General features: G+C 42.4%; 1 protein-coding gene and 1 long non-coding RNA gene across 3 annotated transcripts; both read right to left on the bottom strand.

Annotated features, from left to right (window-relative positions):
• Positions 1 to 2,894: 2,894 nt before the first annotated feature.
• Positions 2,895 to 13,523, bottom strand: LOC124650572. Of its 2 annotated transcripts, XM_047190083.1 has the most exons (14): positions 13,193 to 13,523; positions 12,909 to 12,967; positions 12,447 to 12,555; positions 11,784 to 11,893; positions 10,461 to 10,529; positions 9,677 to 10,363; positions 7,705 to 8,222; positions 7,493 to 7,557; positions 6,947 to 7,026; positions 6,154 to 6,258; positions 5,041 to 5,180; positions 4,830 to 4,958; positions 4,469 to 4,621; positions 2,895 to 3,519 (listed from the first exon to the last, which is right to left on the bottom strand). In XM_047190083.1, exons 1-14 carry the CDS (start codon positions 13,347 to 13,349, stop codon positions 3,378 to 3,380), a joined length of 2,523 nt encoding a protein of 840 aa, XP_047046039.1. In that variant the 5' UTR covers positions 13,350 to 13,523; the 3' UTR covers positions 2,895 to 3,377. The 2 variants fall into 2 exon arrangements, with proteins under 2 accessions (XP_047046039.1, XP_047046040.1); XM_047190084.1 differs by lacking the exons at positions 12,909 to 12,967; positions 13,193 to 13,523 and having other exon boundaries at positions 11,784 to 11,911; positions 12,447 to 12,556.
• A 6,769-nt stretch (positions 13,524 to 20,292) lies between these two features.
• LOC124705491 lies at positions 20,293 to 20,861 on the bottom strand. The gene is made up of 2 exons (XR_007004037.1): positions 20,655 to 20,861; positions 20,293 to 20,527 (listed from the first exon to the last, which is right to left on the bottom strand). It is a non-coding gene; the product is annotated as an uncharacterized LOC124705491 (long non-coding RNA).
• Between the last annotated feature and the right edge of the window lie 1,111 nt (positions 20,862 to 21,972).

Genomic DNA, 21,972 nt, shown 5'->3' with positions numbered 1-21,972 from the left:
TCAGTTTGAAATGTTGGCCCAGCGGGGAGCAGAGTTGCAGCTTGTGGCCGCCCGGGCGGGAGGAGAAGCTGGCCCAGCAGCGATCGACTCCTTCAGGTGGATGCATGGGCGCAGCTTGCGGCAGCCCGAGATGGAGAAGAAGATGCACCGGCCTCCTTGAGGCGGATGCGAGCTTGGGCAGCGAGGAGGCCGCCGGCGCGAGGTGCCGGGGACGAGCTCGAGCGGGAGGGCAGCGGGAAGGCCGGTGGCGCTAGGGCAGCAGGAGTAGCAATAAAATAATAAAGGCGACCGAACTAAGATTTATTACATCGATCAGCATGTATTTCTTGTTTTGGTCTCTGGGATTTTCGGTGATATGTATGCTGCTCAGTTGTACCCCTTCTTCTTTGAATTCAGCTTTGTTGATTATTATTGCTTTTCTTTTTTCAGAATATTGATATAGTGATATTATTTTCATACCAAGCACAAAGATGCTGGTACAACTGATATTTGATTTCTGATCATTTCATGAAGGTCTTCATATTTTTATTGGCTGGCAGTTGATTAAAGCTGAAACATGTCATTTGCGTTCATATTCTGCGAATTAGTCATTTTGTGGGGGCTCCATATGATTACGAAACCATCTACTACGTTTAGCAATTATTTTGTTTCTCTTGTTCCTTTTCCAATTCAAACAAAATATGTCATAATATGCCCTGCAGCGATCGCTTTAAGAAATCATAGATTCTACATCTATTGATCAGTTAAGTGTGACATTGCATAAATAATCGTGTGATTAACCTTAGATTTTTTTGTGTTAGAACAAAGTCAATAGAGGGCAATGTTAGGCGCTAAAACTAAATACTTATTTGACTTTTTTCTCATCGTAGATTATGTTGTGAGGAGCAGATCTTGGCAGTCGATGAAAAAGTTTGATTATATTTTTTTGTTGGGATGAATTGACTCGGAAGGAAAATCAAGCTCTTTGACATTTGTTGTCGTGAGAGTAAAGCCTATGCATTTACCAGTGAATTTGTACATATACTTATATTGTTTACTGAACTTTCTATATATGTATTTTTCTAATGTATATATAAAATCTTGAACCAAACCTTTTGTCTTGAAGTAGATACATTTTTCTTCGGATTAGTAATTGTCCTTTTATCCTTTTTTTTATTGTACTACCTCTTCTGCTACATTAACAATAATTTGGTGAGGAGATTATACAAAAGCATTGAAAAAATAATACGAAATCGTACAAAATTGTGAATGTGATATACTAAAACAGTTAATTTCCGGACTAATTCTTAATATTAAAATAAGCTAAAACGTATAATTTTAATTCTGACTTGACTTTGCCTTTTGCGCGATAGCGCAACGGGTCATCTAGTCTCTATTGTACTTGCTCTCACATGATTAAATGAAAGTGGATGAACGTATAGCCGAGCTGGGGTATCGTGAGAAAGTCATGTTGCGTCAGCGTGCTAGAGTGCAATGGATGGCTGAAGGAGACAAGAACCCAAAGTTCTTTCATCATAAAGCAAACTATATGAGAAAGAAGAACAAGATAGAGTGTCTTGTGCGGTCTAATGGTATGGTGTGTGAGAACCCATCCGAGTTAGAAGAAATGACACAAAAAATCTATGAAGATCTCTACAAATCAGAAGGGACGATTGGCATAGAGGAAGTGTTATCACATGTACCAATAATGGTCACTAGGGAGATGAATTCAGATTTCCTTGCAACGTATTCTGAGTTGGAGGCGAAAAATGTTTTATTTAAAATGTTCCCTACTAAAGCACCTGGCTCTCGGATGGCTTCCCATCTCACTTTTTTTTCAAAAACATTAGAACTTATGTGGTGATTCGGCTTCTTAACGGAGATGATTCACCGGAGGAGATTAATGAAAAAATAATCGTACTTATTCCCAAGGTAAAAAAACCATCATACCTCTCTCAATTTAGACCCATTAGCTTATGCAATGTGGTGTTTAAAATTACATTCAAGGTACTCGCTAACCTGCTGAAGGTGATTCTCCTTGAGATTGTGTTCTGGTCGCCTCATGACGGATAATGTAATCACAACATGCCAATGCTTGCATTTTATGAAAGAAAATAAGAGTAAGAATAATTCTCCTCAAACTTGATATGAGGAAAGCTTAGGACCGTTTGAAATTGTGGGATTATCTTGAAGCTATAATGAAGAAACTTGGATTTAATCATCGTTTTGTCGATGCAATTATGAGAGGGGTCGGGAATGTCTCTTTTTCGATCTTGTTCAATGGTAGCAGGATTATCCTCCAGGGAGATCTATTGTCTCCTTATTTATTTTGTTGGCAAGGAAAGGACTTTCCTGTCTTCTGAAGAATTGTAAAAACCTGGGTACAAGTAGGTGCAGTATTTTTTACAATGTTCTCACCGATAATCGCATAATTATTGTAGATTATCCAATAATATTTTACTTTCTTGTCTATAAATTTCCGTTGCAACATGTGGGGTATCATCTACTTTTTACAATTTTGTAGGTGCCTATTAGAGTAATTTAGAAGTGTTGTCCGTTATAGAAGTTCTTTAGCACTGGATTCTCTTGTATATGGTTGTGGAAAAGGGTAAACTCAGTCCAGAGTATTTTTTACAAAGTTCTCACGCATGTATGTTAATTACTGTAGATTATCCAATAATATTCTACTTTCGTGTCTATAAATTTCCGCTGCAACACATGGAGTATCATCTACTTTTTACAATTTTGTCGGTGCCTATTGGAATAATTTAGAAGTGTTGCCCGTTATTTTAGTTCTTTAGCACTGGATTCTTGTATATGGTTGTGGAAGAGGGTGAACTCTGCACTCTTTCGAGTGAATGTGCGACAAGTCCAGAGTTGGACTCACTAAATCTTAGTATCTTTTTTTTTCGAGATTGAATCTTAGTATCTTAGTATCTTTCACCATGACAGTGCCATCATTATTCTGGTACACAGAACTCATCAATTTTTTACAATGTATTTTGCTATACATAATATCTTCCTGTCTATAGAATGCACTTTTGTGCAGTGTGAAAAATAATCAAATCTGTAACACTTGCCTAATATAATTACACGATATCTCTACTGGCATTTCACTACCATTCCCCCAGAAAAAGGGTAATTCATCTAAAGTTGCTAGGTTGCACCACACTATCTACAATTCTCATGTGATGAAGTTAACAACGAACATTACATGTCGTTTCAATATCCCCCGATTATTGCAGTTTTGCAAGGAAGCCCATATATATGAACACGTTTACAGTAGTGAGGCTCAGACGTGCGGGCTGCCAGAAAGGGTCTGGCATCAAGCTCTTCACTGTAGTAAGATAATACCTTTCGTCCATGGATTTCCAGTTGCTACCAGAAGTAAGATATCATTAGGTTTCTCTTGACTCTGTTCTTGGCAAGGAATCTTGCCTCGTCAACTCATAGTTTGTCTCCGGACTATGAACCATCATATTGACACGCATTGAACATAAGAAGAAGAACGAAGACGTATAGATAGTTATGTGCCACATACTGCAGAAAAAACAAATTTCTCTTAAGTTCGTTCAAAGTTAGGATAAGCTAGACTAAGTATCAAACGTCAGTACAAAACCACATTTTCTCCAACGGAGTGCATTCACACTATATTCAAAATGTACTTTTTGCGCCTCAATAAGTTGGAATATTCAAGTTCCATTTGCCTGCCTTACAGTGATGGTGAAGGAAAGCTAGCCAGCAATGTTATGAAGCCTTGGGTGTTTGCTTCCTTTTCTGTTATGAAAAAGAGGTGTCTGTCTTTTTTCCTTGAAAGCATATAGTGATTGTGTTTTATGTTGGAAATAGTTAGCTGCCTGCCAAGGCAGGGTAGATAACCCTCATGAAACTTGCAAAACCAACTCGGGACTCCTATCAAACTATAAAAACATGTTAAAACCTCCACAGAACTTGTTTGCAACCCACTTGAAACTTCGACCACAGGAATCTCGAATCTTCATGGAACTTACTAATGAAATTTGTTGAGCTAAATCAAATCAATAAAACTTGATCAAAATTTCAACCTTGAAATTTAAATCTCTGTGAAACATGCTCAAAACATGTGCATAGCTACTCCACGTCTCCACCTCCAGAAAATTCTCTCTTTCTACATAATTATAATATTCTTACAGTATTGATAACATTTATTTGGAAATATTTGGTGCACATTATCATGAAAATAAATGATAGACCAGTCAAACCTCGTGCACATGAGTGAACTAGTTTCCTTGCGTCAATGGGCAAGGCAATCCTTGCCAATGAAGTTTGCTTGGCAAAAGAAGATAATGAGATCTACTAAACAAGTACTGGCTACTTGCTAGGCAAGGCTAGGTATGAGGCTGATTGGGCTACCGAAGGAAGCTACACATACCCCAGTTATCGTGGTAAATCCACACAAGCTAGACTTTCAAAACTGAAGTTACTATTAACAAGGAAAGATGATTCACACCTGTGCCAAATCCAGTAGCTACTATTTGATTCTAGCTTCCAGCTTACAGCTGCGAAAGATAATGTGATGAAACCAACAAGTAAATACAGCCAATGGAACCGTTTGTTTAACATCTCCAGAGTATTCCAAAACAAAGGCACTAGGTTTGGCCATCTGGAAGAAAGAACGGCAATATGAGGAATACATCAGCTGATCAGCCAACCAATGGAAATGCTAGATATTATGAATCGTAACTGACATAAACTTGCACACAACGGTGTTAGCATGTCGAAATTCATAATGTAGGCTTCTGAAACTAAGATACAGATGATACAGACATGCATAACAATATCATTTCATAAAACTATGAATATAAGCACACCTTTGAGGCACACTGAGGTTAATTCGCCATGAGCAGCATGTAAATCTTTGTGCTGTAGAGAATTCCAATATCCATCCAATAAGCAGGCCAAGTGAACCAATAGCAACGACGATACCGATATTGGCAGATCTGAGATGGTAACTCATCATACATTGATGCACCCAGTCTTCATGATACTTGATCAAACAAAAGTAACCGGTGATTTACATACCTGGTGGCACCAGTTGCAGCTAAGATAGCTGTGAGAATAAAAACAGCAGTATGCATAGCTCGTTTTGAAGCTTCTTTAATTGTAGCCATATATATAAATGTACCAATAACAGCCATGAATGAAAGCCAGAAGTCCAAAAACTGAATCAGAATAGTTCAGGTGTCATGGCCCAATAGTGTATCAGAAGTATTTCGAGTAGCAGAAACGGCTTTACTACAGACACTTTGTCGGCGTTACTCAAACATCGCAAAAGCGTGTTTGTTGATGGAGCCGACAAAAGTGTGATGTCCAAAAAAATTAGAAGGCAAGTGGTAGGCTGTGATTTTACAGTGTATGGAGACAACAAGGAAAACAGCGAAAGCACACAATTTCACAGACCAAATGTCCTGAACTGGAGACAAATATCATCCAACCAAGACATTGCATCCTCAGTTATCCTCTACTCTATCAAAATTTAAGTAACCCATCTGTACTAGCACATGTGGCCTGTTAGAGAGTGAGATAAGTTCTGTTTTACGAATATATCAATCATAACATACAAGATTCCCAAAGGTCATGGGCCTAGGCCCTGTGGCCAGCCGGAATGCCCAACACAACAACATGTGTGTCAATTAAGGAATGCATAGGATAAACATGAGTTAGTTTATTTACTACTTGGATACATCTGTGGTGGCACCTAAGAGAGTCCAGTTGGCTGTTAAATGGACACAGCTTAGTCCAGGAGTATGCAGGGTTGTAGGGGTCCATAGTAGAAGAGACTGTCTTTATGTTAGTTTTGAATAGCTCTACAAATGAGAAATTTGTAATAATTTCCAGCCGTCACAAGCTGGAACTACTGTTCAGTGAACAATAACCGACCTGCAAGGTCTATATAGGGATGTACCCCCTTGCAAGGAAGACAAATAATAAAATATCTATTCCCTACCTATGCTTCTCTTCTAGCCCCCTAATCCCTACCTATTCTTCTCTTCTAGCCCCCTACATAAGAGAAAACAGATTGTGCAACGACATGTAATGCTTGTAAAATAATATGTGTATTATCTAGTACAGCATTATGTCAATAATATGTGTATTATCAGTATACACATGTAAGATATATGGTGAGTATCTTACCTGTAATACATGAAAAGAAAGTATGCACCAGGTGCCCACATCACATGAATGGTACAAAGCACTAGAAATTCCACTAGAAGTGTAAAGAATCCATTCGGCGAACGCCTAGGTGGCAAATGAGAAAAAGTTACCATGTTAATGGTCAAATTTACTGAGTTTATATCAACAAAAAATTCAAATTTAGCTTCTTAAATGTGGATAATATTTGAATAATGAATATCAAGATATACAAATATGAAACAGGTTTAAGCATGGTATTTTACAGTAACATAATCTAGCAGGCTAGCAGTCATTTGGCACCTACGTACAACCTCAACCACCTTTGTCATGGTGACAAGATTTAATTGAGTTAACATTTATGTTATTATGGCAAACTACTTATCTCACGGAATGTTCATCCTCAAAGTTCAACATGAAATTTTATAGTATACATATTCCCACATGATCATAAGATGCTTGTTTCGAAAATGATAGGAAAGAGAACACAAAGGCATTTGTTCATATCTAACAGGTCTCCAACAATTTTATGTTCAACTGGATATAGCCCTGCTTGTGCAAAACACTAGAAATAGTCCCAGTGCTAAAGCAGTCTCCTTGAACCAGATGATAGAAATAAATAAAACAGTAAGCTGCACCAAGGGTCCCTAAAATTGCAAAAGGACATATCTAGGTCATCAAATTTAAGTAAATGGCTCAAGTAAGGTCCTCAAGTTTTTTATGTTACACTATACGACACAATTTGGCTGTCCAATAAGTTTCTCGATTCATGATGCAACTAAAAGAATAAATATACCTTTTGCCGGAGAGCCCAGAAGGCAGGTAAAATTGCTGCAGCATTTGATGCGATTAGAAAGACAGACTGCCTGATGTGCCCTGCACTTAGGTACAACCACCATTATACAGAAATTTACTAAATTTATTACATATTTGTAAAATGATAAATCGCAACTGGTCAATAAGGGATTATTAGTTGCATAAAGTAATGCATTCTCCTTGAAAATAAGATGAATCCGGCATTGATATGTTAAGAATTTCCAACTACATCGATATCATGATATTTCAAGAACTAGGCACATGCTGGTTTATTATTTCTTGCATTTTGGTGCTGCAACGAAGTTTACATAGCATAGTTTATCTCGTCACCCCTGTCCATTGTAGAATCAGTAAAAAAATGGAATGGACCTACTAGACAACAGATAATTCCATTCTCAACATTCAAATTTTCATTTGTCATGTTTTCATCGGGTTGTCATAAACTTCTTAGTATTTGTGAGTATTTTGTGGACAGCGTTTACAATGACGCAAAAAAATAAAATCTATCTATTTATATGAGACTTACCATTAGGCGAAACTAATTCATCGCTGCAATCAAAACCACCATGATCACGGTCGCAAGTGCAGAAGCTGGAAAATGAGAAGAATAAATCTTTAAGAATTATCATAGCAAGACCTAATTACTATTTTTGTCGAATATTATATCCAAACATCATATACAGGACCAACGTACAAAATCCATCAAAATAGCAGGGCAAACCTTAAGCATTCAATTACCTGTAGAACGTTAACCCACTTTCATCAACTGAAGAATGACAAACACCTTTCTGATTACAGTTTCTATGGCATCCCTGAAGAGATACAGATATATATGTCTGAGAATTTGAAGTATTATTTGGATGCTTAATTCCAAAGCACCAAGTTCCCTCCTTGGCATAGAAAATAGATAGATCCATGTCTGAATTTGTGGAATTCTGTAAGGAAAAGAATATTGAACCATTACTGCTACTTGTCCTGCTTGCAAAGTAATCCCAACTATCATTTGATGGTAAACCACCATATCGTGAGTACAGCTCGTAATTTAATTCTTTATCTGACTTTAGCTGGACATGAATAAGTGCACCCGCTGAACCTTGGGGAACATCCAAAAGGAAATAAGTCCATGCAAATTGCTCATAGGATGAGTTGCTTAAAAACTGTTCGAGCAAGAAGTGGCTATCTTCCAGCATTGCCCTCCCATCAGTAGGAACATAATATGACTCGAAAGGGACAGAAGGATTTCTTTTAGGAACTCTCTGCATGTAAAAACGTGTGATTAATAAAGATGCCTACTCAGAAATGAAGTTCATAGACACAAAGAGTGCATGAGGCAGGGCAGCAACCCCTGCTGCTCCCAGGTGAGCCGCTTCGGCTCGTGTGATTCAGGCAGAACAAGTCTTGGCTGCGGCAGGCAGGTTCTTGGTAATGTCTGTGACGCACAAGCTCTAGACTTTGATCGGCAAGGGTTTTGATTGGCAGAGGAGCTCACTCTGTGGCGTCTTTGCAACAATGGGTTGGACACGTCTACTTTGACTTTGTTGTGTCGGCGACGCTAGGATGACCATCAGCTTCTGTTGTGTGCTATCCGCATCGTGAGGTTCAGCTTGCTGCATTTGGCGGGCTAGATGGTTGTTGCATCAGGCGAGGGTGGTAGTGTATGGTGGTGTGGTGCCTAGGGCGTGGAACTGGATCATTCTGTCCTCCTTGTAGAGGTTTCGACCAGTCTGCGGCATTCTGGGCGTGGGCGTGGATGGCTTCTAGTCTAGTGTGTTGTAAGTTGAGGCTTCTGTTGTAATGTCCGTTTAGTGGCTGTCAACTGCGGTTTAGCTGTGGGTGTTTGGGTGTAATAGCCTAGTCTTAGGCTTGTAAAAAACTCCTTTCCTATCAATGCATCGAAACGCAATGCTTTTTGCGTTTTTGCGGGGAAAAAAAGAGTGCACATAGCACTCTCCGATTTACTTGCTCCAGCAACCATGCTGGACAAACTAAGGCTTCAATCTATTGAGATATCTTGGGTCGCAAAGTGCTGGCTTTATTTCAAAAGGAGAAGTCGAGACTGCAGCATCATAAAATAAAATCTACTTTGCAAAATAAACTAAAAGCAAAGTGATGACTCTTCAATGGAGAACAGGTACATAAGATTATTGAAATCTGATAACCTGCTAAACTTCAACAGTAACGCTAATAGACTCTGATAACATTCCCTATACCTATCCAATACCCCCTATAAATTAAAAAGTACGTGAAATTTTGGACTTCATCATGTATATCGCATTTGCAAGATTGCACATCATTAGAAAAAAATATTAGTAGCCCTATAATAGCAGTGATATCCATAGCGTCGGTTAATCCCAGAAATGTTGGTGCCTTGGTGATAAGAGTTTGCCCTTTTTTTCTTGTGTAGCTTCTGGAGTTAATCTTGACATTTATTTACTCGGGAATTTCCATGATCAAAAGACAGGCCAAATCAGGTTGGACTACAATATAAAAGGAAAAAAAAAAAGGTAAACCTCCTAGGCAATTACACTTCCGAAAAAGATAGGCACCAGTATTTAGCTGCCACTGTATGTTAACTTGTCAAGGGAAAGATCAACAGTCTTTGTCATGGCTGTATTTATCTTTTTTCTTAAAGAGTTATAAATGTTAAAACATGAGACTGTATTTGATTATAAATGGTACAGAATGCATTTCTGTCAAGTACTCAACCTACCTGGAGCACATATGCTTCCCATGAGCAGTTAATTCCAGCTTTTCCATCCAGACATCCAGTTACTTGCCAATCAAATGAGAAACAAGTTGTATCCGGCATAGGTGATGTTATATTGTTGATCTCTGTTTTGTTCAGAATCTCAATTGCGATATACCATCGTCCAATATTTGGCAGCTTTATAACCAAGGGACCACTGCTAATATCGCCTGAGTAATCATGCAAAACTCTCTGAGGGAAGGCGTTGTAGCGCAAGTAACAAACCAAGGATGCCCTTTGGACTAATCCAAAATTTGCAGCTGCAATTCTAAATTGCACTGCTAAGTTGTCTATATCCAAGAAATAAAACTTCATATCGCCTTGCCTGAGGCATAAAGAGTCATTTGAAATGGAACATGTGATCAAATTCTCCACTCCCAGTAAGCTAGTACTATTGGAGTCAAGTGCATGTCCTATTGGAAGGTTCGACCTTAATAGGAAGCTAGTATGTCTATTATTTTCTCTAGTATTCAATCTTCTCTTCGTGTCGATAGTCTGAACTAAGAGATTTCTTGAGTTATTATATCTTGACAGCTGAGAACAACCAATCATTTCAATTGTTTGGTTGCAGTAGGGTCCCCATAATGCTGAACTGGGGCATCCTTCTACCGTAATGCTAGTGCTCACTGAACGTGCTCTCCCTCGGCTAATCTGAAAATTATAACAATCAGGATTCAAGTTTTATTTACATGTTTATACGAAATGGAAGAGTTATAATAGTTCATGCACTAATCTGAAGTAATTGTACCATCTTTGATTGTGTGCGAGCAGACCCAAGGCCATTGAAGTAACCAATGTACCAAACGCCTGGTAATATCTGGACACATCAAAAGTGAGTACATGAGAAGTGTATGGATGCAACTTGTGTCTGGGCAAATATATAGTACACATGACTTAGGGTACAAGGAAGGAGACTCCTAAACCAATACTAATACTCCTTATCAAAAAGTTCACATAATTTCTTAATATGATGGATTCTAACTCAAATTCAGTGTGTTGCTGATACATCAGAAGATAAAAATAATCTCCTTGCACTTAAGATCAGGGTAGTCAGTACTACACCAGTTTAGCGGCCTAGTGAGCCAAATCATGCAACCAAAGGAGCAACACATGCTAAAGTAAAATCTTTTAGGCCGAACCAAGGATGGAGCCAAAGGTAAAGATGTATTTGGACCCTGCGGAGTAACAGAATACTCCATGGTATTAAGATTCATGCACCAAGCAGTTCAGCCAAAAGCTTAAGCTATTGAAAAAAGGTGAGGATGCTTTGACATTCCCTCTCAGGTGGAGGCTCCACATGCCTATGACATGGACTTGAAGTGGGCTGCAGTTAATTTTCTTAAAATTGCATAAACTAGGCCAATAGGTCTCAAACTCAGGATCTAATGGTTTTAATATGCCATATGCCATTGTTCAAGAAAATATGGCATATGCTATATTGAATTACATGCACCAATCAGGTAAAAGATTTAATATGTTGATGATGGGCAACTCCAGCAAATGGAAGCATGCAAGAAATTATCTGGCTTAACTTGACTTTTCTGCAGCTAGTAGTTCTTAAATCTGTCTCTCTATTTGTATTTAAGATTATGGTCAACATTGAGCAATCGACTACCACTGTGTCTGGGAGGTGGATATGTTCTAGAAAATAAAACAATTAATGGACAGCACAATTAAATATTAATACAGTGTCAATAGGTGATTGTTCAAACTTAAGTTGCAAAAGCACAGAACTACTAATACAGAGGTAGCGATTCAACATGAGCGGCGGGAGCAGACATTACTTGGGTTCTGAAACTTAAATTTGGATTAAATGTCATAAAATCCTCCTGACAATTAGCATTTCTCATTATTTAACATGTTTTTTGAACTATTAGGAAATGTGATCATATAAATGTCATCACTAGCTTACATGTGATGGGATGTTCATAGCAGTATGAAAAACCCAGCATGAACTACCACTCCAACATATTTGGTAGCATTACTATAGTTGTTATGCTGCTAGGCCGTGACTATACATGAGGTAGCTAGCACATATTGCCTTCTAAGTCAAAGCATCAGAATAATTAACCTGGTCGTTTGTTAACACTATCGTTGTGTTTTTCTGAAATGGTATGCACTGCGCCAGATTTGATTGGTTATTCATATTGCCAAAAGATCCAACAGCAAGAAAGTCTGATACTGCAACAAACAACCTTCCTGTCAAAATTAGTGTAATCAGAAAATTGAGTAAACAGAGAATATTATGTTCCGATCAAAATAAGATGTAAAAACACAACTTACTAGAAGAATGCCCACAAATCAGTGTCTTTTTTTGACAAATATACTCATCATCATCTAGACTAAACAAGTTGCATGCCATTATTTTAAAAACTACAGGTTGGATAGTACCACAACTCATAGCTATCAGGATGGAAGAAAAACACACACACCAAAATATTAATTGACATCTTAACTACTTCCGCCTTTGCCTTTAAGGACTGCAGTATTTTGAAATTGGTGTCTATCTGTCACAGTATTGCAATAAATTCGTAATGGACTTTCAAGGGAGATTATAGCACCCAATTATCATTGGCTTGAGAATAATTTGGTACAACTTATCTCTTTCAGTTTGAAGACTATGGTCATAACAAGTTGGCCGCAATTGTACAGGTATACAAGATTGTCAAAATAGAAATGAAGATATCATAATAGTAAGTACATAATCACATGAGAAAATATATGTGGCACTCACATAAATTTTCTAAATAATAACCAGATATATCAGGAATAGGAGGGTTGGCAATCATCAAACAGATGATAGCAAGATCGCTTCTCGGAAGATCTCGTAAGTGCTCCCTGGGCTGCATTATTTAAGAAACACATTGCACAAACTGTGCATTAGTCGCTTTTTCAACTATGGTATATAAAAATAGGAGATAAAGAAATAATAATATTAAAAGGTTCGGAAAACAGAAAGTCTCAGTGCGTCACTAGTTAGCTTTATTTGAAGCATATACGTGTTTTGTTCCCATTTGATCCCGGGTGCATACAAGAAGACCCAGCTGCTAATCATGAAGCATGTTTTTCAGTTACCCAAGCTGGCAGTTGACTATGCGAAGGCAGGCCAGCATAGGTCATGCACGTATGAACAAATTACTATCGTGAACAGAAAGCTAATACTATAACTGAAGGAAGAGCGGAGCCTTCTACTTACAATATCTCTGTCAGTTGCAAAATCCATGGTGACAGAAGAAAATGACGCCGGCAGGTCAACTGGTAGCAAGGAAAAAAAATAACGATGAAACAGTTAAACTAGTTTACTAATTACATGGGTGAAATAAATATGAGTGCGCCATTTTTTCTTGACTGGGGAAAGGAATACTGCTAGTGCTTAACAACAAAAGTCAGTCGAGCAAGCAAAGTAGAAACAGAGGTATAGATAGGCCTCTGCCCTGTGGAACAACATCCTAAGAAACAAGTCGGACGAGAATTTCTGACCGCGCAGGTAGGTCCAGTCGTAGGGCTTGAGCGAGAGCCTGCTCTGCCCGTAGCTGGACAGCACCACCGGCTGCGCGGCGCACGCCCAGGGCCCCGCCGCCAAACATGCGACGCCCAGCGTCAGCAGCGCCGCCGCCCACCGCGCCGCCGCCGACATGGGAGTGGGACGGCTCACGGCACGTAACTTGACCCACGACTCCACAGCTCACCTACCACCACGGCACCAGACTGGCCGGCGCGCGTGAAGCGTACAAGCTCTAAACCCTGTCACCGGCAACGACTGCTGCGGAGATCAGGTGACTGGACTGGAGGAGGAAGAGGAGGAGGGGGTTGTGATTTCTGTTTTCCTTTTTCTTCTTGTGCGTGTGGGAGAGAAAAAAAAAAGCGGGGGAAAGCGACGGCGAGGGGCACTAGTCTTGGTCGCCCTAGTTTATACGGCTTTAATGGCTTCCTAGGCGGATGTTGGTGACCCTTCAACATGATGGACTCTCTGTTGATGACAGGAGATTTTTTAAAAAATGTTGATGACAGGAGATTTTTTAAAAAATGTTGATGACAGGAGATTAGTCAGTCTTGTTAAGTTGGATGCCGTGTGCGGACAGGAGATACCGTGCGGCCCACATGACAGGGTGGAACGGACGTCAGCGTTGGACTTGTTCAGATGGCAAGGGAGTCTTCACATCACACGGGTGGCGGCGGATAGAGCTGGAAGGTCGATAACGCGAAAGAAATGGTTGGTGTGCACGCCGTTGGCCTTGGTGAAAGAACATATCTTTTTTAGTAAGTGTCAACATGTTGATGACAATAATTATATGCTACTAATTTTGTTGTATAAGATTTGAATGATATAGCGATGATCTTTGTGCCCAAAAGTTGAAGAGCTTGAAGGAAATGAAATGATATTCTTGTTTGGACTTAGTCGGAAGAAAGAATGGAAGAGAGAAAAGAAAGAAAATAAAGGAAGAAAGAAGAGAAAGGAAGAAGTAAAAAGAGAAGAAAAGGAGAGGAGGGGGGTTGTCGCCGGAGGCGCGGGCGGTACCACCGGCCTTCCCACGGCCGGAGCCTCCGGGCGTGGTACCGCCCGCGGTACCGGAAAAGTGGCAAGTCCCACAGTATGTTTCCAGGGAGAGGAGGAGGCTCGGCGGTACCCGGGCCGGTACCATGGCCGGAGCCTCCGGCCTTCCCTCCCGACCCACGACTTCCAGCGCCCGCCTTGCCACATGGCGGCCTCCGATCGCGCCACATCGACACCGGCCGGTAGTACCGGGCGGTACTACTGGCCAGACCACCTCCAACGGCAATATCCCCTTCGGGGGGTATAAATAGGGCTTCTTCTCCAATGGTTCTTCTCAACGAAATTTGCCCAAATCTGAGACCACCATTGTTGAGCTCAAAACGCCTAGATCTCTCTACTCCTCCACTCAAACTACACCATATTTGAGGATTTGCTAGAGATGACCTAGATCTACTCTTCCACCAAAGGAATTTGTGTTTCATCAATATTCTTAGTGGATCTTTGTGAGGTGACCTCGAAGCTACACTTCGTGTAAAGCTTCGTGGTTACATCTTGGGGGCCTCCAATTTGGTTGTGGATGTGTGCCCCAAGCTTTGTGTAAAGGTGCCGGTTGCGACCTCAAGACAACCGCTTAGTGGAGCGTGGGCTAGACCTTTGTGGCGTTGCTCACCGGAGAATAGGGTGAGCCTTCGTGGCGTTGGTTGGCCTTCGTGGCACCACAAAGCCAAAATTGTGACTAACTTCTTAGGACCCGACTTGGTTGGGGACCATCAAGCCAAAATTTAATCAATAGGTACATGTGGAGGGCATGGAGACTTGACTAGTTCATGAAGACTTAGGGGATCTTCATCATTCTTATTTCCTCAAGTCAAGTATTATTCCTTTCATCCTTTACCCATGCTCCTCCTTGCGGTAACGAGTTCTCAACTCCTTTACATTGAAAGTTACTCACCCCCTTTTACATGTGTTGGTTTTGTACCTTGCATGTGGTTGTGTATGTTGTGTCTCCTACTTGCTTATCTTGCATTCATGCGTATATATGTTGGGTGGCACATCATGTACAATTGTTCTTATGTCGAGCCTATTGCATCTTGTTGATATGTTAGTTGTTGGCTCGTGTGAGAAATTAATGGACTATCCCATTTTTTGGGAGTGATATGCTTTGTGCATTTCACAATCTTAAAATGTGCGACATGATGAATTAAAATTCTATAATGTCCATTAATTATCTCACGTGGTTCTTATTTTCCTCTTGTATGAAAAATGCCTTTATCACATTATGGGGGAGTATTATGCTTCGTGCATCCTACAAGCCTAGAAAATGTGAACACTTGAGGTCGTGTCACATAGAATTGATATTTTAGATATCTTGCTCCTATGTGACATGTTGCTCAAACAAATCCAATTTTGCCTAAAATGCTTTTATTGCTATTCTCTTGGATTTTGTTTGTGAGAGTTATTCTTGGCATGACTTTCCACATTATGTTGCTAGCTATATACTCTTTGGAAAATCATGTGCTTCATGTTATGCTATCCATTGCTTTGCATGTTGGTGTAACAAATTGAAGCTCTCAAGACTCTCCTTTTGCATTATGGTCAATTCTTATCCTTTACCATATGCTTTCTTAGTTGTGAAGATGATCTTAGATATATCCGCAAACCACCATAAGGAAATAGTTCCTATATATCTCTTGTCCTTGGACAATTGAATAACATATTATGTGGTATGTCTTTGGATTATCCTCACACTTGGCTCGTGTGCTTAATTGATTTATTTCTTGCCAAGAATTTGTCTTTGTGTGTTAGACTCCCATGTTTCTTCATTGCTTCTTATGTATCTCCTTATTTCACTTGAACCTTTTTAGTGTTGTGATAAACAACGGTAAAGTGATGATCCCGCATTTGTGCATTTTGTATTCAAATGCAAAATCCTAAATAGTGCACTAATTTTGGGGGAGCTCTCCTATGTTTGTAAGAACACTCTCTTGGTTCAAGAATTTGACTTTGGAAGACAAAGAATTTGATTATGAGTGCTCGCTTTATCCTATTTGCATCTTCACACACTCATATGTGGATTTGGCACAAGCTTTGATTTTATTTGCTTCTTATTAAGCTTGTGTTTCTTTTTGGTTTTCATTTGATATCTTGAGAGAACCTTGTGTGGTATATGGCTATGCTTAGCAATCTCATTCATTGAAGACTATGGTGATGCTCAATACTCATCCTTGTATTAGTCTAATAATATGTTTTGTCATGCCTCCCACACATCCATTTGGTTGAGCCTTATCTTATTTTGTCTTTTTCTTGATGCTCAACCATTTGGTATATTCCAAGTGATGCTTAATCTCTATATATGATCTCTTGCAAATGTTTGTGCTTTAAATGACAATGAGGGAGTGAGGATTCCATGTTGTACACATTGTATTCAAATCAACATTATAACATGTGCATGTACCTTGGGGAGCTTCCCAATGTTAGTTAAAATACTCATTTGTGACTATTATAAATCTTTATTTCACTTGGTATCTTTTGCTTTGAGTGATCTTGTGGGAGTGATGATACCATGTTTGTGCACCTTATTATTCAATGAAAATTGTTTATCTTGTGCACAAACCTTGGGGAGCTTCCACATATTGCTTAGAGCATCCTTCTTGATCTTATCATAATATCTTTCATTGGGTTTGATGGTTCATTGGATTGCTTGCTTCATTTGTCAAAGCTTTCTCACCTTCATATCCTCTTGCAATCTTTGATCCTCAATATAGTTTGATTTCCTCCGAGTATTCGTCATTGAATATGTGCATTTGATTTCACTCACAATTATGAGAAATGCACAACTTATGGAGGAACGCTCACTATATTGGCCTTCTAAACCTTTCGTCCATTTCGGCAATCGATGCCAATGGAGGAGAAGTTTGGAGGGTTTGAGGGAATTGCTTTTGTTTGGTTCTTAAGCATTTGCCTCTCATGCTTGCATTTGTTGCTTTGCATGGTTGAATATTTAGAGGATACTCCGCTAGGTTTTAATTGCCGATATATGCAATGAAATTCAAGTTCATTCACACATGCATATATTATGGGGGAGTTTGTTCTAAATATTCAACTTGGTTTGTTCGCTAAATTCCTTATCTAAACCCTCTCAAAGAGATTGTCATCAATTACCAAAATGGGGGAGATTGAAAGAACATGGAGCCCCCATATGCGTGGTTTTGGTAATTGATGACAATCCCTATGGACTAACAGTTGTATTGAGAATCTATCTTAGGTCGTGTCCATAGCCATGTGTTGGTCTCAAGGTTGCAAGATGGAGAAGATCGAGTACAATGAAGAAGACGGATGAAGACGGTGTCAAAGAGAGATCAAGACGGTGTAGAAGATGAAGAGAGATGAAGATGGCGTAGAAGATGGATGAAGACGGTAGATGGACGAAGACGGTGGCGTGCGTAGAAGATGGATGACAGTGGCGTGTATGTTGGAAGAAGATGGTGGCATGTACAATGATGAAGAGGGTGAAGACGGAGTTTGCCGACTCGAGAGGAACGCGCAAGGATAAGGTTTGTCCTCGATAGGATAGTGGGTCACATCATCGGAGAGAGCTCAAACCTTGCATGCATTGCATCGTGTTTCTTGGTTGTTCTTGGTTCTTATCCATGAGATGGGTTAGAGCTTGTGTTCATTCTCATGATAAGATCTAGCACATCGGAAACAGATTCCGGATGCATTGCATGTTGTATGTGCGAGGGTGATGATTTTCCTGATATACCATATTGAGAGGTTACACCTCTATGACCATGAGAAAATCATCATCCACATTTTCCCATGTTTTCACCTTGTGTAGAGGTAGCTCTTGTCGCCCTCTTTCTAGCAAAATTGGTTTCACCTCAATCGGAGTTTTCTAGCTGGAGTTATTGCATTTTCCGTGTTGCAGAGAAAAAGAAAACGAATTAAAAATCTTGTTGGGCCGGGCGGTACTACCGTGAGCGGTACCGGCCCGAGTACCGCACACGCAGTTTTGTATCTTGGATAGCAAGCGGTACCAGGCCGGTACCGGCCCGGTACCAGGTCGGTAGTACCGGCCGGCCCGTTTTCCCTTTCTTCCTCCTCCGCAGCCCACCTGCTCCTCCCCGCACTGGGCCGCCTGCCCCTGGCAGGCCCAGCACGCCGCTGCCGCTCGCTCTGCTTCACGCGAGCGCGGGAGAGCAGCGCTCGATCCCGTGTGACCCCACGCCCACCGCCGCTCGCTCCCGCATCGATCGAGGGGAGCGTTGACTTCCCCCGCTCGCTGCGCCCGCACGAGCTGCCTGCTGCGCTCGCTCCCGCGTAGTGGGCTGCCGCTGCTCACCACCGGCCCAGCTCCCATCTCCCTCAGCCCATCTTCCTACAGGCCAGTTTCCCTTGTTGTTTTGCTGTTGTTTTTACATGGGCGGTAGTACCGGCCCATAGGGCGGTACTACCGGCCCAAAAGCTATTTTTCGTATATATTCTATCTGTCTTTTCCGCACGAGCTGTAGTACCGCTTTGACAAGCGGTAGTAGCGCTCGGGCGCGAATCTGACCGTTTTTCTGCCCGCAACGGCTATATTTTGGAGCCCCTATTTATACCTCTCTTCCACCTCCGACCCAACTACTTCTTCTCACCCATTCTCTGTCCTCCATTGTTGACCTTGAAGAGTTTGATCCTCCTCTTGATCCCCCCACTATTTCTTGCATATTTTTGGGGTAAAGGAGAGAGGAGATCTAGATCTAGAGCTTCACCAATTGAATCTCTCTCCAAGTGAGGGGATCTTGCTAGATCTAGATCTTGGAGTAATTTGGTGTTCCTCCTCCTATTTTGTTATTCCTCCCTTATTCCCCCAATAGTTTTTGTAGCTTTGTTGAAATTTGGGAGAGAAGGACTTGGGCATCTTAGTGGTGTTCTTAGCCATTGCATTAGGTGCATCGGTTTGGGTTCATTCCGGGGTTTTGGTCTCGTAGAGGGCTTGTTGACCTTAGTGGTGTTGTTGCCTTCGTGGCCTTGTTGGCTTTGTGGTGTTGTAGCCTTTGTGGCCTTGTAACCTTTGTGGCCTTGTCGTCTTTGTGGCGTGGTAGCCTTTGTGGCGTTGTTGCCTTTGTGGTGTGGTAGCCTTAGTGACGTTGTTGCCTTTGTGGAGTGTGGTAGCCTTTGTGGTTTTGGAGCCGGTTGTGGCGCGTTGGAGTCTTTGTGGCTTTGTTGCCGGTGTGGCGTGTTGTAGCCTTATGTGGCCTTGTACTTGAGAGCCTCCATGTTGTGGAGTTGCCTCAAGCTTGATACTTGGGTGTTTGCCCCAAGGTTGTACGGGTTCGGTGACCACCCTCAAGGGTCCCTTAGTGGATCGAGGCTTTCCCCTTGCTGAAAAGGCTCGAGGAGAATACGGTGGCCCTAGCGGCTCATTGGAGTGCCTCGTGCCTCCACACCGCTCCAACGGAGACGTAGCACCCTTGGGTGTGAACTTCGGGATACATAGTCGTCTCCTCGTGCACCGGTTACTTCTCAACCCGAGCTCCTTTACCTATGCGCTTTACATTATGATATCCGTCATGCTTGATGTTCTATACCTAGCTTGTTATCACCTTGTTGCTCATCATGCTTAGCATAGGTTGTTGGTGCACATAGGCAAACCCTAATTGATAGGCTTTAAGCTAAACAAGTAAACCTTGTGTAGTTTTATTTTTTCCTTGTTTAGCTCTCAAGTAGAAGTTTTTATAACCCGCCTATTCACCCCCCCTCTAGGCGACGTCCTTGTACATTCACTCGTGCATGCCCGCTTTTGCATTGCTCAGGCATGGCTCGACAAAAACAGCGGATTCGGGCGTTGTCTCCGGGCATGCATCAGTGATGCTTTGAGCTTCACGTTGTGCGAGACAGAGGCCTCATGCGACTAATCAATCGCTTCGATATCATACCGCCGCAGCCTGTTTGGAGGGTCCTACCAAATGCGTCGGTACTCCCCTATGCGGGTTGATTGCAACTCACTCTTAACATTGATCACAAAGCAAATCTAACAATCCAGAGATATTTATTTTTTCTAGTTGCGGCCTTACTTGCAATTGAAAAGATCAGTTGCATCTGAAAAATCTTGCATCTTTAAAATCTTATCTGCAACCCCCTTACAACGTTAAGTGCATGAATCACAATGTAAATTGACTAGCGAAACAGAAAAGAAAAATACGGGCAGAAGCAATGCCAGGAATGTCGTGTACGAATGATCATTTGCTTAAAAAAAACAGTGTTCCATCGGGTCTCAGATTTCTTCAGTGTTGTATCGGGTCTCAGATTTCTTCGAGGGAGGCGCCACATATTGCCTGTGAATCCTGTGCAGTTAGCTGTAGTGGATTTGATTAAGCTGTTGTATAAGAATAAAAGCGAGAGCTATCGATCAATGCGGCAAAGGTAGCTGTGCGGAATGGATGGAAGCATGAGAGACTCAACACAGCAGCGCGCGCCGAGCTGGTTCACGGAGCGGGCCCAGCTCCACCATTCCTCGCCCGCTTTGGGGAGCCCGGCTGGAACCCGCCACCTCCATAATAGCTGAACTCGTCGCCGCCACCGTCGCATGGCAGGTTACTAGCCTCCATGGCCGCCTCGTGCTTGACGCGGCCGCTGCGATTCTTGTTGCTGGCCCTGGGCCTGCGCCGCCTGCGTGTCGACCACGCCATGTGGCCGTCGCAGAGCATGTACCCCGGCACGGCCTCGTTCTTGCAGCGCCAGCGCTTCCCGTCGTTCCGGGTGCACCTCGCGGGCAGCGCCGCCGTGCTGGCGCCGTGCGTGGCCGGCTCTGAATCCGGTTTCTGTTTCTGAACGCCCGTTGCGCTGCACAGGCAGGGCGAAAGACAATGTTAGCCAAAAAAAAAAAAAAAAAAAAAAAATCGGACGGAATCAGATGCCTTAGGTGTAGAGGGAGGAGAGCAGTTCACACGCACCTTCTCTCGGAAGCGGCTGGTACCAGGTCTTCTTCCTCTCCGACTCCGACGACGGGCAGGCTTGCTTTATCCTCCTCCACCTCCTTCTCGTGGGGCCTCTCCTGCGCACCCAAAACGGCAGCCAAACGGAGCGGGTGAGCGGATAACCTCCACGAAAACCGGCACGACAATCAGATGAAGAGAGCAGGACCCAAGACAAGAGACCAAGAACAAGTGAAGCCTCCAGGCGGCAGGTACCTCACCTTGAGCTGCTGCTGCGGCGGTGGGGATTCGGCGCGGTGGCGCGTCGGTCCCGGTGAGGCGGCCCTGGCTGGCGTGCGCTTACGGATCCTCATGGCCCCGGCCGCCACGGCCTGCTCCGGTCCGGATGGTGCGCGCGCGATCAGATGGGGTTGTTCCCGCGCTTTCTCCCGCTCCGCCGCCTCTCTTCTCTCTGCACGTCTCTGCTTTTGGCTTCTTGATCTGCACTGCTAGTGCCACTGTGCCAGTTGCCTGCCCGCTTGGTCAGTCGGCCACGGCCACGCCTGCGAGCTTTTTCGTACTGCCGGTTTTGTCCCCGCATTTTACCTACTGTACCTTCTTCTTGTGTACCCCTCGCTACGTGATCCGGTCGTGCCGTGCGCGCGTGGAGAAGGGCACGGGGGGATTAAAGCTGGCTTGGGCACGGGCTGAGGGCTGAGGGCGTCTCCAACCGGGCGACCCAAACGGACGCGCTGGGCCGTCCGTTTTGGGCCGTTTGCGTGGCCGCCCGGACACGCGGACAGCGCCCCGCGTCCGTGTGTCCGTTTGGGTCGCACGCGGCGCCCAACGCGGCGACCCAAAGAGAC

This window comes from Lolium rigidum, chromosome 4 (assembly GCF_022539505.1).
Source record: "Lolium rigidum isolate FL_2022 chromosome 4, APGP_CSIRO_Lrig_0.1, whole genome shotgun sequence".
In the NCBI taxonomy this organism is placed as follows: Eukaryota; Viridiplantae; Streptophyta; class Magnoliopsida; order Poales; family Poaceae; genus Lolium; species Lolium rigidum.
The sequence above is the reverse complement of the archived record's forward strand: the minus strand, read 5'-3'. Positions and strand labels throughout refer to the sequence as shown.

Bases quoted from the DNA above. Each gene is read 5' to 3' on its own strand.
- LOC124650572 (XM_047190083.1), bottom strand. From the start codon at position 13,349: ATGTCGGCGGCGGCGCGGTGGGCGGCGGCGCTGCTGACGCTGGGCGTC. The intron at 11,894-12,446 runs GTGAGTGCCACA...TGTTTGTTGCAG, and splicing joins TTATTATTTAGAAAATTTAT to TATCAGACTTTCTTGCTGTT. The intron at 8,223-9,676 runs GTAGGTTGAGTA...TTTTACATGCAG, and splicing joins GGGAAGCATATGTGCTCCAG to AGAGTTCCTAAAAGAAATCC.